The sequence below is a fragment of the Ochotona princeps genome, chromosome 25 (assembly GCF_030435755.1).
Source record: "Ochotona princeps isolate mOchPri1 chromosome 25, mOchPri1.hap1, whole genome shotgun sequence".
Lineage (NCBI taxonomy): Eukaryota > Metazoa > Chordata > Mammalia > Lagomorpha > Ochotonidae > Ochotona > Ochotona princeps.
The window spans coordinates 24365177-24382375 of NC_080856.1; the positions used below are offsets into that span (position 1 = coordinate 24365177).

The following is a 17199-nucleotide window of genomic DNA, read 5'->3' on the forward strand; positions in this document are numbered from 1 at the left end:
TGATGATTCACTTCCCAAGTGACTGCAACGGCTGGTGCTGTGCCGATCTGAAGCCAGGAGCTCTTCCGGGGTCCCATGCGGGTGCAGGGTCCCAAGGCTTTGGGCTGTCCTCAACTACTTTTCCAGGCCACAAGCAGGGAGCTGGATGGGAAGTGGAGCAGCCGGGATTAGAAGCGGCACCCATATGGGATCCCAGCGTGTTCAAGGCAAGGACTTCAGCTGCTAGACAACCACGCTGGGGCTTTTTTTTTTTTTTTTTTTTTTAAGAGAGAGAGTTAAAATAGGGTAGCCCACAGAATTGGTTTAACATTTCTTAAATATACATCAGCAAGCAAACAAAATAGAATATCCTATGGTTAGTGGTTATAACTCTAAACAAAAGCTTAAAAGCAAAATACAGCTAGGAAAGTCAGATTAGAATTAAATTTAATTTTAGATTGTTTAAAATTAAATTGTTTAATTTGAATTTAGATTGAAATGAAAGTCTACAACCTATGTCTTGCCTGTTATGGGAAAGCTTTTCAAAAATACTTCTATTAAATCTTATTCCTTACGCGTAGTGCGACGGCTGAAATCTCCCATCCCTATTTCTGAATTTTAAATTCTGTTTAGTTAAAAGTATACTAATACAATGTACTATAATTTGGTATAACATATAATTAATGTATGTTGGTATCCCATAGGAGTGTTGGCTGCTCCACTTCCATCCATTCATCTGGGAATGAAGTGGAGAATGGTTGAGGAGTTTGGGCTCTTGTGCCCACCTGCAAGACCCCAATGGAGCCCCTGGCTCATGGCTTTAGCCTGGCCCAGCACCTGCTGTGTGGCTATCTGAGGAGTGACCCAGCAGGTAGAAGCTTGCTTTCTCTGTCACTCCCACGCCCACCCCTGCCAAGTCACTTTTCCTGGAACTCCATCTTTCAAATAAATCAGTCTTTGAAAAGAAAAATGAAGAGTGTGACAAAACAGATAAGTACAGAAATAAACCACATGTATGTGAAGAATTCTTCCTCCCCCCTCTTTTTTTTTTTTTAACTAGGAGGAAAGGTAATCCAATAATGAAAAAAATTCTTTTTGTTGAACGGTGTGAGGACAAATGGATGTGGGAGCTGAACCTTGCGTTGGTATCTGGCTCCTGCTGCCAACTGTAGCCTCTCCCTAATGAGGAAAATCTATACATAAAAGGATAGCAATATTATTAGTCTTCAGGAAAATGCAAATAAAATACTATAATACCTCTATTTGAATACCAAGAGTTGGCCAAGACACAAAGGAACTGGGAATCCAGTGCAATAAGCAACTACAAGTATTTGGGGAAAGTGGCAGTTTCTTGTAGGTCATCCATGTGTTAGCCTGTGACTGTCCATACTAGTCTCTTAGGATCCTTTGTATGTCTGTGGTATCTACCATAAGATTTTTTCATTTATGATTTCATTTAAGCTTTTACTTTCAGTTTACTTAAAATTCCTGAATTATCTTTTCAAAAAAAATCAACTCATTTTCTATTGTTTCCTAGTCTTAATTTCATCTAAATATCTTAAATGTTTAATTTAAAATCTTTTAAAAGTTTGATTTACATTTATTCGAAAGGCAAGAAGAGAGGGAGAGAAGTGAAGAGAGAGGGAGAGAGAGGCTGAAACTAGGGCAGAGGGTGAAGGAGAGAGATAGCTTTCATCTATTGGTTCAGTGCCTGCAGCAGCCATGTCTGGGCCAGGTCAAAGCTAGGAGTATGGGACTTTTTCTGATCTCTCACTGCAGGGACCTTAACACCCAAGACATACCTGCTGGGTCAGAAACACTACTTCATTATGGGATGTGCATGCCCCGAACGGCATCATAACTACTATGCCATAAACCCATCCTATTTTTTTTTTTAGTTAAAGATTTATTTTTGTTGGAAAGGCAAACTTTGCTTTCAGGTGAGGTTTACATAGTTGAGAAGGACAGATGCCCATGTGGACCACTGATTAGGGTGCGAAGGGTCCAGGAATGTGGGAAAGTGGATGAGACAATTGTTTCCATTTTTTTTCTTCCTGTATCTGCAGAAAGGAAGAAGAGAATGGGAAAGGGCTTCTTCCAGCATCCTAGCCGCATCAGTACCAGAGATGTGGGATGCCCACTCAGTGTCATCCTAGGGTCCCCAGTGTGGAGCATGTTCTGAGGATACTATTTAAGTAGTTTCAGTAGTTCTGAGGTGTTGTTGATTTCACTGTTCCAAGGATGAGGAAATCCTTCCAAGGTCCATTGGCTGAGGTAGTCCACCTGAGAGTCTCCACTGTCCCAGATACTTGCTGTCAAAGCTTCATCCAGACGGTTGTTTAGTTTGTTCCACCCTCCATGGTATTAGACATTCTCTGCCAGCCTCAGTGATCTGTCATGTCCCTCATGAGCCTCTGGGCAGGCCATCAACTGCACAGGCTTCAGCAACCAAGGAGGCCCAGGTGTGATTCATGCATTGCGCAGTCAGACCTCAGATCCTGTGATTTGTTCTGTGGTTGGAGTTTTGAGTCCAGAGATCCAGTTGAAGGAGTCCCCAAAGAAACCTCACCGGAGGTGACCCCAACCCTTCCCACCGCACACCTAGCCCTCACGCACACCAATGGAAACTGTAGTCTGGTTGGAGTGATCCCAATAACCCTCACGGGGCCTGCCCCTGGCCCCGGGTTTCTGCACCTGCCAGTATGTACAGCAGACTGTACAATTGGCCCTGCATCCCATTTGGTTCTTATACAGAACAATGGGTGCTGCAGATTATCTTAGCCCAACCAACCCCAACTATCCAGTTGGTGGGTGCTACCACCTGTCCAACCAGGTCTGCCCCAAGCCCTAGTTCAAATGCTCACCAGTGGGAGCTGCAACCCATAGGAGGGGTGCTTACAATTTCCCTAATAGGCCCACTGCCAGCTCCAGATCTTGCACTTTCCAGGTGGTTCTATGGTCTAGGCTGACAGGATTCACCCGCAGTCCCAGAACTTGCCAGCTAATACTGCAGCAATGCCCAACTACCTGCACTTACTGTGGCTCCTGCATGCACCAAGGGACATGGTCATTTAGCCTAACCTGACTCTTATCCTAACCTAGTTCACATGTAGGCCAAAGGGTCTGCCCCTGGTCCCAGTTCTCACACTTACCAGTAGGAGTAGTGGCCCAGCAGGGGAGCTCCTGGAGACTCCTTACTGGGCTCACTTGCCCTCTCCCCTCCAGGGGCTTACATGTGCTGATGGATGATGTGGCCCAGTCTGGCATGGCTCTTCTCACCCCAGCACTTGCCAGCAGGTGCTATAGCCTGGCTCAACCCAGCCTGACCCCAGTTCCAGTTCATGCTGGGGGGTGCTTGAGCCTAGCCCAGCCTACACAGCCTCTAGTTCTGACCCAAATGTGAACTGGTTGGTGCTGCAGCCCAACCCGGCTTGTTCTGTACCTCATCACGGTTCTCATATATTGCAGTGAGTACTATAAACTGGCCCAGCCTGGCCTGCCTCCCAGACCTCATCACCCTTACATATACCAGCAGGTACTATAACCTGGCCTGGTCTGGGCTGCTCCCAACCTTGGTTCTTGCACTCACCAGCAGGTACTGCTTGCTGGCATAGGAGTTCCCCGAGCTCCTCTATCAGTCACCTTCCAGTTGCAGATCTCGCACATATTGGTGGGTTTATGACCAAGCCTGACTTGGCCTACCTCCTGTCCTGAAAGGAACAGTGGCCTTGTCCAACAAGGTCACACCCATTCTGGCTCTTACTGTTGGGTGCTACAGCCCAGTTATGCCTGGCCCACCCCCAAACCTAGCTTTCAAGCAGCTCAGCAGGTGTCCTAGCCCAGCCTGTCTTGCATATACTCATGAGCACCAGCAGCTGCTCAAGTCTAGCCCAGTCTTGCACAACCCAGACCTGATCCACACCTATGCCAAGGGACACTGCAGCCATGTTCAGCCAGTTTGCTCTCTGATTCCAGCTCTCATGCTCACTGTTGGGAACCATAGCCTTGCCAGAGCTTCCCCTTAGTTCTCCAACCAGGCCTGACACCAGCCATAGATTTTGTACCAGTGGTTGTTCCAACCCAGCCTTGCATAGTCCTTTCCCCCAGATTAGTCTTTGCCATTGGATGCTGTAGCCTGGCCTGGCCTGCCTCCAGTTCCAACTCTGGCTGGTTGGAGCTGAAACCTAGCCTTGTCCAGTTTTGAGTTTCATGCAAACTGGTGTCATAGCCTATCCCAGCATGGCCCACATCCCATACTAGCTCCTATGTATGCCAATGTGCTATGGTTTGGCTTAACCCTGCCTGCCCCCCAGCTCCTCCCCCCGAGCTAACGCACACACCTACAAACAAGTGAAGGAGAGCACCCAACTCGACCAGCACCCTGCCCTGACTCATGTGCTCACCAGTGGGAATGATGGCCCACCAGGGGAGTTCCCTAAGTTCCCCTTAGGCACAGATTTTATGTTTGTCAGCCACATCCATCCTATTTCACTCTAATCTTTATTATTTCTTTCCTTTTAGTATCTTTGCTTTCGTTATTTTCCATTCAAATAATCACTTGATGGAAGAAGAGAAGATAGCCACAGAACTTTAGAAGGTGCACTTGAGAGAAAAGAAATGATGGCATGGGGAGACATTCCTTATAGGCATTCCAAAATACTGGCTTTTGTGGTGCTTCAATATTGAGAAGAAGTCTTCTAAATGAAATTCATATCATGATCTACGGTTGTAGTAAAGTTTCTTTTTTTTAATGATCCAAATAAATTGCTTCATTATATGCACAAACTCAGCATCTCTTGAAAGTACCATGCTATCAATGTCCTTTGTGGTGTCACATGTTTGTTACACAGAATTTGCAGAAAGGCCAACTGACCTCTCTTGGTCCCATTTCCTGGAACTTGGCCACTGTTTCTGCATCACTGAGAGGACAGTTGCAGAGGTGCTTAGAGGGAACAGAGCCCCAGTTGGAGGAGATAACAAAGTGCTGGCCATGGGTGGTGGTGATGGCTGTACAGTGAGGTGAACGCTTTTAATGATTATAAATCATATTATCAATTTCATGTTAAGTGTATTGTAACACAATTTTTTGAAAGCCTTAACACAAACAACTAAAAGAAGAGTTAAAAGAGCGCTAGGGAAAAAAAAAAAAACTACACAGCATTGGAAGCACTTTATGTAGGACTGCATTCCCACTGCAGCAGCAATTCTTTGTGGTGACTTAACAAAAAAACATCTGGGGGTGATTCAGTCCTCAGAGATCCCTAGAACACAAAGTGTGCTGATGGAGAAGGTGTTCTCTATGTTATAACCATTGGCCTCCTCAATTCAGATCTTGACAGGGTCTAATTCCAAGTCCTGTAAATAGTACTCTATACTCCAAGACTTCTAATAAGTTGAAATTAAAATCAGGTTAGTAACATCATATAGGAGAAACATACATTTTATGCCTGGTGTCTGGCACTTCTCTCTTGACGCCCACGTTTCTACTGGCAATGATGTTTAATCCATAATTTGTAAATCCAAGGATGAAGTCTGATTCTGAATGCATATGACTGTTATCTGCAAGGAAAAGGAATTAGAGTCACATAAGTAACAACATACTACATCACCTGGAGAGGGAAGACGCACAGCACTCTTGTGGCTCTACTTTGTAATGAGACAGCATCATTTTCTTGGAAATCAGAGTACTCACTACTGGCAAGGTTAAAGGTGGAAGCCAAAGTGCTTCCGCAAATCAAAGCACATTCTTTAGCAAAGCATGGTCATCACTAGGTCTCTCATTGAAGGGTACTATTTTGTTTCCTTGGGGCATTCATGATTCTCAACTGTAGTGTGACACGGTGGTAACAAGAAGACTTACAGAAGGTAGAGGGATGAGAGCTCAGACTCCTCTCTCAGTGGCTGATGAGCGAGAATAAGACAAGCCAATCAGGGCCGCCCAGACAAATCAGCCACAATGATTGGTTGAAGTTGGGGGTCAACTTCCTGGTAGAAGATAAAAACTCTTGGGTGGAAGTAAAAGAAACTAGATACAGTCATAAAAGATAAAATTAGGAAAAGACTTAGCAAGTGAAATGATCAAAGAATCCAACAGCCAAAATATCATCCTAAGAGGCGGCGGGGTGGCCACCTTCACAGTTGAAAGGAAGGGACGAAAATTGGAAGCAATGTTCTTGTTGTGTCTATTTGTTTGAAAAAAGAAAATTATATAAACAAGGTTAAAGTGATAAACCAAGTATGCCTGTTTTACTAGCCTGTGTAAATATTCACATGTAAATGTATCCTTTTATAATTTTAAAATTAAATTATTCAAAGAATATTGTCTTATACTTTCAATTATTAAATTTATACTCTATGCTTCCCTTAAAATGGCTAGGAGAGAAAATGAAAATACTTACTTGACATAGAAAATGACCTCGGTTTTCTAATTTCAATTTCTTCCAACATCTCATCGTTTTGCCTTAAGCGATAGCTAATTTGCTGAGAAACATTTTTTTCAAGAGACCAAACTGATGTTGGTATCTGAATTGTCTTCTGGTTGTTGTTCACATAGTGGCAAAAATACATGAATATCAGAGCTCCCACTATCGCAAGTATCAAGGATGAGCATATTAAACACTGAGATATAATTTTTCTCATTGTAGGTCTAGCATTTCTGAAGGTTCATTTTTCAACTTTCTAAATCAGAAATAATTTAAGAGATACATTATTAGTCATTTAGTGTTTGCAGATCAGCTACATAGCTTCAATCCAATTCTCACTGTTTCAAACAGCATCATTTTTTGTCAGTCCTTACCAAACATAATATATAAAGTTTTTTTTGTATTATTAGAAACTGTTAAAACTGCTAATGGTAAGATTACCTAATATAAAATGTACACCATTCTGTAAAGCATATAGCATGGTTTAAAGCCATTGGCCCATACTTCTGAGCACACAGTTTAAGGACATGTGAAAGAAGGCAATCCATCTTGCAGAAATATTATATAGTCTCCAAAGATGCTGATTGGATACCAGACTGTTAAAAATGCAAAACCATATGAAATCACACACTGGAGAAAAAGTGCGCAAGGAGATCCAGGTCTCCTGTTGATGGGACTGTAAATCGTTCAAGCCATTTTGAAAATATCTGGTCCAACTGAAGATATATCAGAGTACCTCCAAAAGCTCACAGATGTTTTCATCAGGATGGTATGGAAAGCAAAGAAGCAGACTCTTGCTCCTCTCAAAGGAAAAGCAAAGGCTTTGCAGGCTGAAAGGGATTTTACACACACACACACACACACACACCTCTGTCTGTTACCCAACTTCTGGTGGCCCAAGACATGTATGTATACAGCTCTGCAGGCAGCTCAGATCTCTTCAGAAGAGCACCTGCAGGAGCAATAAGCTAGGCCACTATGCAGTCGAGCTCTCCTGACCACTGAGTCTGCTAGAAAAACATGGAAGACAACATGCTCACGTTTGCTGTGGATGTCAAGGCCAACAGGCACTACTTCTAACAGGCTGTGAGGGAACTGACAAGGCCAACGGACTGATCAGCTTGGCTGGACTGAAGGCATCTGTTTGGTTCCTGGTTATGACGTTTTAGATTCTGCCAACAAAACTGGGAATCAGCCAAACTTAGTCCAGCTGGCTAATTCCAAATAAATGTTTTATCACCATAAACAACTTCATAGGAAAATGGAATAAAAAGATGTTTATTTCTCTGCATAGGTGAATAGAAAAGCAGCAAAGGAGAGCTTAAGTCCTCAGGCCTCTGTACCCATGTGGAGACCCGGAAGAAGCTCCTGGCTCCTGGCCCATTAGATACCAGTTGGAAGAGAAAGTAGGTTAGGAGACTTAAGCACATTTAACAGACACATGTATTTATGAGATAGGATTCTTACTAAAAAAACGAATCCATATTCTCCAGAAGGATTCTATAACGGTAAACTTGGAGGGAATTTGTTTTAGATGTGAATATTTATGAAAAACACCTTTCCACAGCTTACATGTTTTCCTGTTGTAAGTTCTAATATTGCAGTTTCTTTTTCCTGTATTACAACGTTTTAAAGCACAGTTCGCCCTACGCCCCCGGCTCACCTTGCCTCACTTCCATCTCCACACACACACATTCTCTCCCACCAAGAGTTCGATCTGAGAGTCTGCAATAGTCTTTGGATCTGTATCCTTAGCAAAAAATTCATGTTCAGTCATTTTTCTTGACTAAAACATGATGACTTCACATAGAAAAAATAGAGTTTATTTGCAAAACACATCTCAAAGATAATTTGTATGTACAACGAATTAATGTTAAGGGCATTCTAGAAACCTGAGAGTTAACTAAAAGAATCCTGTGACAAAGAAAAGAACAGAGCTGATTAACACAACATACACATAACACACACACACACACACATTGCAACTAAAGGTGTGCTTCCAGTCTTTGGGTTGTTTTAAAATATGAGTTTTTGGAGTCAGGAACGCATGACTGAGTCTTAGATGATGTCACAGCTAATTTTTCTGTGAGTAGTCATGGTTTTTTTAAGTCCTTACCTTTATCAGAACAGTCTTTATACGGATCTTTATTTAAGATCTATGAATTCCTAATAATACTAGTGGCCTTCTTTCTTTCCATTGAAACTTTTTTAAAAATGAGAAATATATTTATTTTGCAGAAATTCTAAAACTCACAAGGCAGGATATAATGACAATTGGCCAGTTTTCTAGGAACTCAGATCACTGTAGGGCTCCATCCACTTTCAGGGTGTGTAACCAACCAGGCAGCTACTCTTCCTGAAAAGGAATCATCCTGGGACCTACACTGTGGTGTACTTAAGCCTCCTCCTGCAATGCCAACATCCCATATGGGCAACAGTTTGAGTTCAACTGCTACACTTCTAATCAGACTCCTTGTTGATAGCCTGGGAGATCAGTGAAAGATGGCGCAAGTCCTTGGGCCCCTGTACTCCTATGGGAGACCCAGATGTAGTCCCTGTCTCCTAGCTTCTGCCTGACGCAGCCCTAACCATTGCATTTGCGGAGTGTCTCTCTGTATCTCTGTCATTCTATCATTCAAATAAATAAATAAATAAACAAACCCTTAAAAAGAATAAATTAAATCATACTGAAAAAATTCATTGTGTGATTTCATTTATAAAGCTCTACTTCTAAGGTTACTGTATTTCAGCTGCAATAATTTCCTAGTTTCCTGCCATCATTCTTATTCACTCAGTTTTATTTATGTAAGTGCTGCCTGAATACCCGCCAAAAGAATGTCATTGGGGCCCAACACCATGGCATAGCAAGGCAAACCTCTGCCTGTGGCACCTGCATCCCATATTGGAGCTGGCTTGAGTCCTGGCTGCTCTACTTCGGATCCAGCTCCCTGCTAATGTGCCTGGGAAAGCAGGGAGAGATAGCCCAAGTGCTAGAACCCCTTATCCTATGTGGGAGACCTGGAAGAAGCCTCTGGCTCTTGGCTTTGGATCAGCCCAGCTCCAGCACTTGCAGCCTTTTGGGGAGTGAACCAGTCTTTGGAAGACTATCTTCGCCTCTGTGTAATTTAACTTCCAAATAAACAAAATTGATTATTTAAAAATTTAAAAAACATTAAAAACCACTTCTCAGTCCCACCCGAGAGAGCTAGCATCCATCCATATGCCTCAGTGATCGGATGTGCTGTGTCCACCGCTGCAGGCCATCGGGACTCTCCCTTCACGCGCCCGTTCCAGCTTTGTGAAGCACAGGGAGCCCTTCCGCTTACCACCGGCTGCTGTGTAATTGATGAACTTCCTGAGCAAAGGGGTAGGCCAAGCAGGCTGACAGATGTTATGTCTGGTTGATTTTGTTGGTGTCTGGACGCTGCCGGGCTATGCTGCGCTGCTCTGCTTACCTCACAAAGCCTCATGACGTCACACAGGCTGTAGCCAGCACGAGAGGCCCTTGCATTCCAGAGCTGCCCAAATCCCAGGGCTCCTTCCAGAAAGTTCACATCTTCCCTCTTTAGCTGAGGAGATCCTCGTTGAGAAAGCTGGGCATTAGGCCTGGTTGAAGGCCAAGGCCGAGTCTCTTCTCTAGGCTAGTTGGTTGCAATACTTTTGAAATAAACTTAAGAAAATCAAGTCTTATTGCAGGACCTCAATACCATCAACTCCTTCCTCTCTCCACACTTTAATAAAGCTAAGATCAAGGTGTCAAGGATGCGCTCAGCACATGAAATTATACTTTCATTCAATAAAAATAGGCCCTTAGGTTCATGCTAAGATATGACTCCTTCATCAACTGTTCTTGATGTGCTTTTTCTAAAGCAGTTTCACTTCCACCTTAACTCTTCCTGCTTGTTCTCGACTTCCTGTAACATTTGCTTTCACTTTAGTTTTTCTATGACTACCATTTTTGGGGAGTCATTTCATTTTCAAGTGAAATAAACATAACCAACTCTAAGATATAGCACATCCCAGGGAAAATAGCTGTATATGCCTCCTTTAATTCAAGTAGATGTCTAATATTGGATGACATGTCAGTCTCTGCTGATTTTTGGGTCACTCAACTCTTCTTTTTCTTTTTTACTTTAACATAAAAGGAAAGTCTCATTAGAATCTGCGTGGGGGAAAAATGAATGAAGACAGAACCACAAGGAGACACCTCTAAGTAAAGCACTAAGCAAGTAGATTGCAAAGGAGTGCAAACAGTGTGATAATACGCCTTTATAAGATTTCAAGCCTGCCAAATGAAGCTTACATATTATTGACAAACATGTACTTGGAAAAGTATCAAAATTCATATGTGTATTGGGAAGCAGTAGGTGCCATGTCCATCCAGGAAGGTGACAAGGAGCCCCTGAAACAGCCCAGGAGGCAGTCCAAGGAGGTGGATGAGAAACATAGTGCTTAAAAGCAGACACACAAAGAGTAGGAGGAACTTGAGGAGCTAAGCGAAGGCCACAGGGAAGGGTCAGTTGGCCACAAACAGAATTAGGAAATCTGGCAGGGTGCCGCGTGCAGCACCAACGTCCCATCCTTGTTTGAGTCCCAGCTGCTCCATTTCCGGTTCAACTCCCCACTGATGTGCCTGCCAAGGCCGTGGAAGTCTGCCCAAGTGTTAGGACTCCTGCATCCATGTGGAAGACTGGGTTGAAGTTCTGGCTCCTGGCTTCAGCCTAGCACAGCTCCCCGGCTGGTTGTGGCCACGTGGGGATGAAAGGTCTCTCCTTGTGCCTTTCCTACTCTTTCTGTAACTCTGCTTTTTTTGTTACTGGCAAAGCTGGGTGGGTTCTTTCTCAGCTTAGAATATAAATAGAAAGCCAGGAACGGGTTGAACACAGACACATTTTATTTGCCAAGTGACCAGGTGAATGGGAAAAGCAGGGGAAGCACTGGGTGCAGTAGCCTAGAGGCTAGAGTCCTCACCTCGAATGCGCCAGGATCCCATATGGGCACCGGTTCTAATCCCAGCAGCCCTGATTCCCATCCAGCTTATCTATTTCATTTCTAACGATCGGCAGTAGGCAAGAGGCAAAAAATGTAAAGACTAGCTTCTGCATGGCCTGACATTTCTATAGTTTTCTCTGGATAATTGGGGGTGTGTAAACAAACAAACAATTAAAGGTCCTCCACAACTGGTGGGATTCACAGAAATGGCTTTTCTCCAACCTTTCATCCAGTCATCCTGTCTACTAAAGGTGACTGGTGTGTTTTATTTCACAGACGGCCCACTAGAGGGGGAACTAGAACAATCCAGCAAGCACCTGTGTAATCAGAACAGCACCACTGTGCGAAGCAGTGTGGGGACGGGATCCTCAGCCCTGCGCCTAGGCCCCTGGCCACGCCCTTCCCACCTGTCTGACATCCACAGACCCCACGCCCTGGCGCACACGTCACAGGGTGCGGCAATAACAGTGTTTTTCTCTGAAGAGAGTAACAGGGTGTTTGTTCAGGTTTTAAAATCCCCGAGTAAATAATACAGTAGCAAGAAGAAAGGGAGTTGAAAAAAAATAATAAGCATGCGAGAGACTTGCAAGAGTCCTTGGCACCTGTGGCAGGTGATCCCATCGGCTCCCCGGGGCCGGCGCGGAGAGGCAGGAACGGCTGCTCTGACCCCTGGGACACCGTGAGCCGCCAAGGTGCGCTGTCGCTGCAGCCAGATGCAATAGGACCAGAGCCAGGGTGGCGGCTTAGGTCTGTAAGCTAAATTTACTGTCACAACCTGCACACAGTGGATTTCACGCTCTCCCAGCAGTCTTTCTGGGAAAAGTTTCGTGAAAACCTGGGAAGGTTGTGGAAGGGAAGGATAATTTATTCAGGGGTGTGATCCTGAAACAGGAAGCACTTGCCCTTCCTTTCTGCCATCGCCATTTGGTGGCTTTAAAGCAGCTCGTTCCACCTTCGGAATCACAATATTGTCAGCAGCAGAAGGCTGCTTGCTATGTGGGTGACCCTTAAAAAGTGTTAAGGGTCTGCAGAAGCAAGCATGTTCAATTAAACTTCTGCCTGCAGCCGCCGAGATCCCATATGGGCTCTGGTTCTAGTCCTGACTGATCCATTCCCCGTCCAGCTCCCTGCTTGTGGCTTGGGAAAGCAGTGGAGGACGGCCCAAAGCCTTGGGATGCTGCATTCACATGGGAGACCCTGAAGAAGCTCCTGGCTTCAGATTGGCTCAGCTCTGGCCATTGTGGCAATTTGGAGAGTGAACTGCTGAGTTTGACTTCAGACCCATCACACCCCAACCAACCTCCAGCAGGGGCCCTGAAGCGTCATCTGTGATGCTGACAGCTGAGAGAAACCAACTGCACCGTCAGAAATGAGGTAGAAGAAATGTGTGAGCCACCTTGCCGGCTGAAGGTCTCGAAAGGGGGGTCATGGAACTTGTGTTAGTCAGCCAGTGGCCTTCAGGGCAGAGGGGAGGACACAAAGCTCTCTGCGCTAAGGCTTCCCTCACACCACTCAAAGCCACCCAGCCATGGCTTAGCTGGTGACCGGAGTGGTGGGTCCTCCTGCCCTGAGGGAGGAGGGGTGGAAACGGAGAGCAGTGGAGAGGGGAGGGAGAGAGAGAAGAACTGCATGATGAGTACAAATCACTCAGACTTGAACTTTCCAACCCAGAAGGACATAATTCTGTCCCCACAAGTGTCTGACTTGGGGTTGACCGCAGGTCTAATCTGAGTTCCAGAATGTGGAACAGAGGGCCTCCTCAGTTCAACTTTTATCATAGGTAGAAATCATGGCGCCCTGGAGTTCTTGGAAAAGGCCTACCTAGTGCCCAAGCACTGGCAGAGAACTTCCAGGACTCAAGAACTGACTTATCCCTTAATCCACCTAGTGCCCACGCACTAGCAGGGACAGTGTCTGGCTACCTTGAATGTCCAACTTCCTGCTGCTGCTGGGGGTAGGGTAGGTGGGATGGGGAATGAGGGTCTCTGCCCAAGATTTAATCAACCAGGGACCAGGAATAGGTCCTTAAAAGCAGCAAGTTTCCCAGATTTTTCTGTCATCCTTCAAAGGAACAAGGACATTGGGCCATTCTAGAATCAATCACTCTCCCTACCATCCTCCCCGCCTGTGATATCATACACAAGAAGGCACAGACTACCAGCTCAGACTGCCAGCTCAGCCAGGACGGGGTGTGGGTTCTGGTTCCATGACCTACTGGTTACACGGCCTTGGGCAAACTCATGACTGTGATGAAGCCTCGTGTCTCATTCTTTGCAAAATTGGGATACTCTTGGATCCTATGCCAGTGCTCTGCAAATAAATAATTACTACTTGCACATCTCTTTTTGTGGATTATTTTTTTTTAAGATTTATTTTTTTGGGGGGGGTGAAGTAAGATTAACAGAGAGAAGGAGACACAGAAAGATCTTCCATCCACTCCCCAGGTGGCCACAATGACAAAGCTGAGCCAATTTGAAGTCAGGAGCTTGGAGCTTCCTCCAGGTATCCCACACAGGTGCAGGGTCCCAAGACTTTGAGCCATCCTCGACTGCTTTTCCAGACCACAAGCAGGGCACTGGAAGGGAAGTGGAACAGCCAGGATTAGAACTGGTACCCATTTGGGATTGAGGTGAATGCAAGGTGAGGGCTTTAGCCACTAGATACCATGCCGGCCCTTATGGATTCACTTTTAAGAACTCATAGGATACTAGTTCAATAATTTGCTTCATAAATGTCAGTTTCGTTCCTTCCCCTAAAATGAGGGGGAAAGAGATGATTTAATGATCATATTTTGTAGGAGGGGTGAAGCCCTTTGCATTTATATTGTTACCCAGACTGTTACATTTACGTATGTGTCTGTGTATACACATATGTAGCTAACAAATATATGCCTAGGTCATGTATATTTATACTGTATGTTATTTTATTTTACATATTATATGATGCATTGGTTTCCAGAAAGGCTTTGCAATAATTTAAGAGGAAAACATCAGGATGCTTAAACATGTACAATAATTTAAATACTTTTACTTATCTGTTTTGGGAGTGCCAATTAACTTTCTTTTTTCTTTTTTAAAGACTGATTTATCTATTTGAAAGTCAAATCTATTTGGGAAGTGAAGCAGCTGGGACATGAACCAGAGCCCACATGGGATTCCGGCGCTTGGAAGTCGAGCATCAATCAGTTGAGACATTGTGCTGGCCCCACCAGCATGATGAGGGGTGGGTTTCTGGCACAGTGGTTAAGAGGCTTCTTGATGCTTACATATGCATACTGGAATGCTTGGGTTTGAGTTCTGGCTACACTTCCAATCCCAGCTTCCTGCTAATGCATACCCTGGAAAGCAGCAGGTGCTGTCTCAGCTGGTTGTGTCTCTGCCACTTGTGTGGGAGGCTAGGATTGAGTCCATAGCTCTTGGGTTTGTCTGGGTTATTGGGAGCATTTGGGAAATGAACCAATAGATGGAAGATTTCAGTCTCTGCCTTTCTAAAACCAATAAATTGATTGACAGATAATAGTAGTATCATAAGACTTATTTGATTATAATAAGAGTCTTAAAGAGTTTAAGTATTTTCATCATTACTAGTAACCTATCCTAAGTAAATATTAAATCCTACATGAATATGATGGTCTAAAAGGGTTTAGTATAGTCATTATTTAAATAGCAAAATTTGGAAACTGTGCACATGTTTAAGAATAAGGAGAAGAAAAAAAAGAATAAAGAGAGGAGGCAATTAAATAATTGGAAATGGTTCAGTATTAAGTGAAGAATCAAGACACAACTTGTGGGTATAATACGATTGCAACTTTGTAATAATATATAGATATGGAAGAATGGAAAGAGAAAATAAAACTCCCAAACTAGCAGCAGTGAAATTACAGGCTGCTATTATTTTCTTCATGGTATTCAGTATTGTCCAACTTTGAATACTCAATTTTAAAATATATTTATTATTTGTTATTTATTTGAAGTCAGAGTTACAGAGAGACAGGGAGAGAAGCAGAGATCTTCCATCTGCTGGTTTACTCCTTGTGTGGCTGAAATGGCTAGAGCTGTGTCGGGGCCAAGCCAGGCGTTTCTTCTGGATCTCCCATACAGGTACAGAAGCCTAAACACTTTAAGAGGAAGAATGCTATGATTGATTAGCAATGCCTACTGCAGGCACAGAGAAGGTTGGTTGTGTGTGTGTGTGTGTGTGTGTAGGACACATCAGCTGTCTTTGTTTAGCAACTTTCCCCTTGATAATCCTCCTATTCCCTTGGCATTTGTTATTTGAATATGGTTTGTCCCTTACAGAGCTAACCTTGGAGGTTAATCCCTATTGTGAGATAGGACAGTAGGAACTTAGTCCAGCTATAAGGCTTAGAGCAGGGTCCCCTGGGAGGGGCTGAGGGTTAGCCCAGGGCATGGACTGCAGCCTCCGTTACTGTCAGCTGGTGACTGTCTAAGGAGAAAGAGAGAGAGAGAGAGAAAGGTCTCACAGGACACACACAGACATGCACACATTCCTGCCTCTTAGTGTGTGATACCATCTTGGGACTCTGCCAGCAAGAAAGCCATCATCCCCAGCCCCGACCTTGGACTAGAAGAGAGAACCCAAACAAACCTCAGTTCCTCATGAAGTTACCCAGCCCCAGGACTTCATGACATGACACATGTGACTTACCATATCGATGCTGGGAACTCAAGCCCACAAGCCCCGTGGTGCTTCATTGCCTCACATTCTGTGCCCACCTATTCCACCTGACACTTTCCTGAGTTTAGCAGATACAAACTGAACCTATTTTCTTGTCCTTTTACTTTTCCATGAAGAACCTTTTTCGCGTTTATATTGCCCTATCATGTCTACATCCACCTGATTTTGAAAGGTAAAAACTTTGGTGTTGCTCTGTTTCTGTTCTTCCTTACCGTTGCTGAAGTGTGAGCTCCTGTAAGTACCACCTCCAAAATGGCCTCAAACACAACCTCTCCGTATCACCCTTCAACAAACTATTTAACCAGCCTCCAGATGGGCTCCCCTGCTGTTTCTTTGATCTTGTATTTTGCTGCCTGATTTACCTTCCCATAAACAAAGTAGGCACTGCCCTTCACTCACCTGAAACTCCTCTCTCTGTCCTTCCCCTGTAGGGCACAGGAAGCCCTGCCCCTGCTCCTGCCCCTGCCGTGCCACTCCCTTCCAGAGTTGTCTGCCTTCATCCAGCTGTTGGAGCCAGCACCCTAGGTCCCTGGCACACCAGCCTTTGCACAACATGGCACGTTTCTGCCTGCTGTGCTCTTTCCCTGCTGTCTGGCCCAGTCAGTGTCAACTCCTGTAAAATCTAGGTCAGGTCCTGCTTCTGGGGACACCTACCTGTCCACGTGGTCTCTGTCCTTGGATGCACCAGCAATTGTCGTCCTGTGGCCTGCTCGTGTCTCCCTGATGGCCTATGGCTTCTACAGAAGGCACCTGTGTCCCCTCCACTTCATGGGGCTTAGAACCTGCTCCTAAATGAATTTGCATGAGTCCAGGAGTGAGTGAGGAGGGAGAGGATTGGATGCTCTGACTGGGAACATGGGCGAAGAGCAGTTTTGGTTTGTGAGTGTTACCTTTATACGATGTTCCTCACAGCCATCAACATAGGAAGTAGACTGGGCTAGCCAGTCCCCATTGTCTACCCGCATGAGTTCTGTAGGAGAAAGAAACAGCCAGGGCCTGATAGCCCTCCCAGCACCTGGCCTGTCTGAGGAAGGCACTCCACTTATACTTTTCCTTACTGTCCCCCAGAAAGTCCCAGAACCCCAACATGCAAACACCTTGCTTTCCT

General features: G+C 44.7%; 1 protein-coding gene across 1 annotated transcript in view; it reads right to left on the reverse strand.

Annotated features, from left to right (window-relative positions):
• The window catches only part of LOC101519389 (polypeptide N-acetylgalactosaminyltransferase like 5), a 28212-nt gene extending 18395 nt beyond the window's left edge, over nucleotides 1-9817 (reverse strand). Inside the window, exons 1-3 of the mRNA XM_058654988.1 lie at nucleotides 9728-9817; nucleotides 6378-6459; nucleotides 5418-5538 (exon numbers count right to left, since the gene is read on the reverse strand). Coding sequence (XP_058510971.1) covers nucleotides 5418-5538; nucleotides 6378-6426 — 170 coding nt within the window. The 5' untranslated portion in view covers nucleotides 6427-6459; nucleotides 9728-9817. The remainder of the gene's footprint in view (nucleotides 1-5417; nucleotides 5539-6377; nucleotides 6460-9727) is intronic.
• Between the last annotated feature and the right edge of the window lie 7382 nt (nucleotides 9818-17199).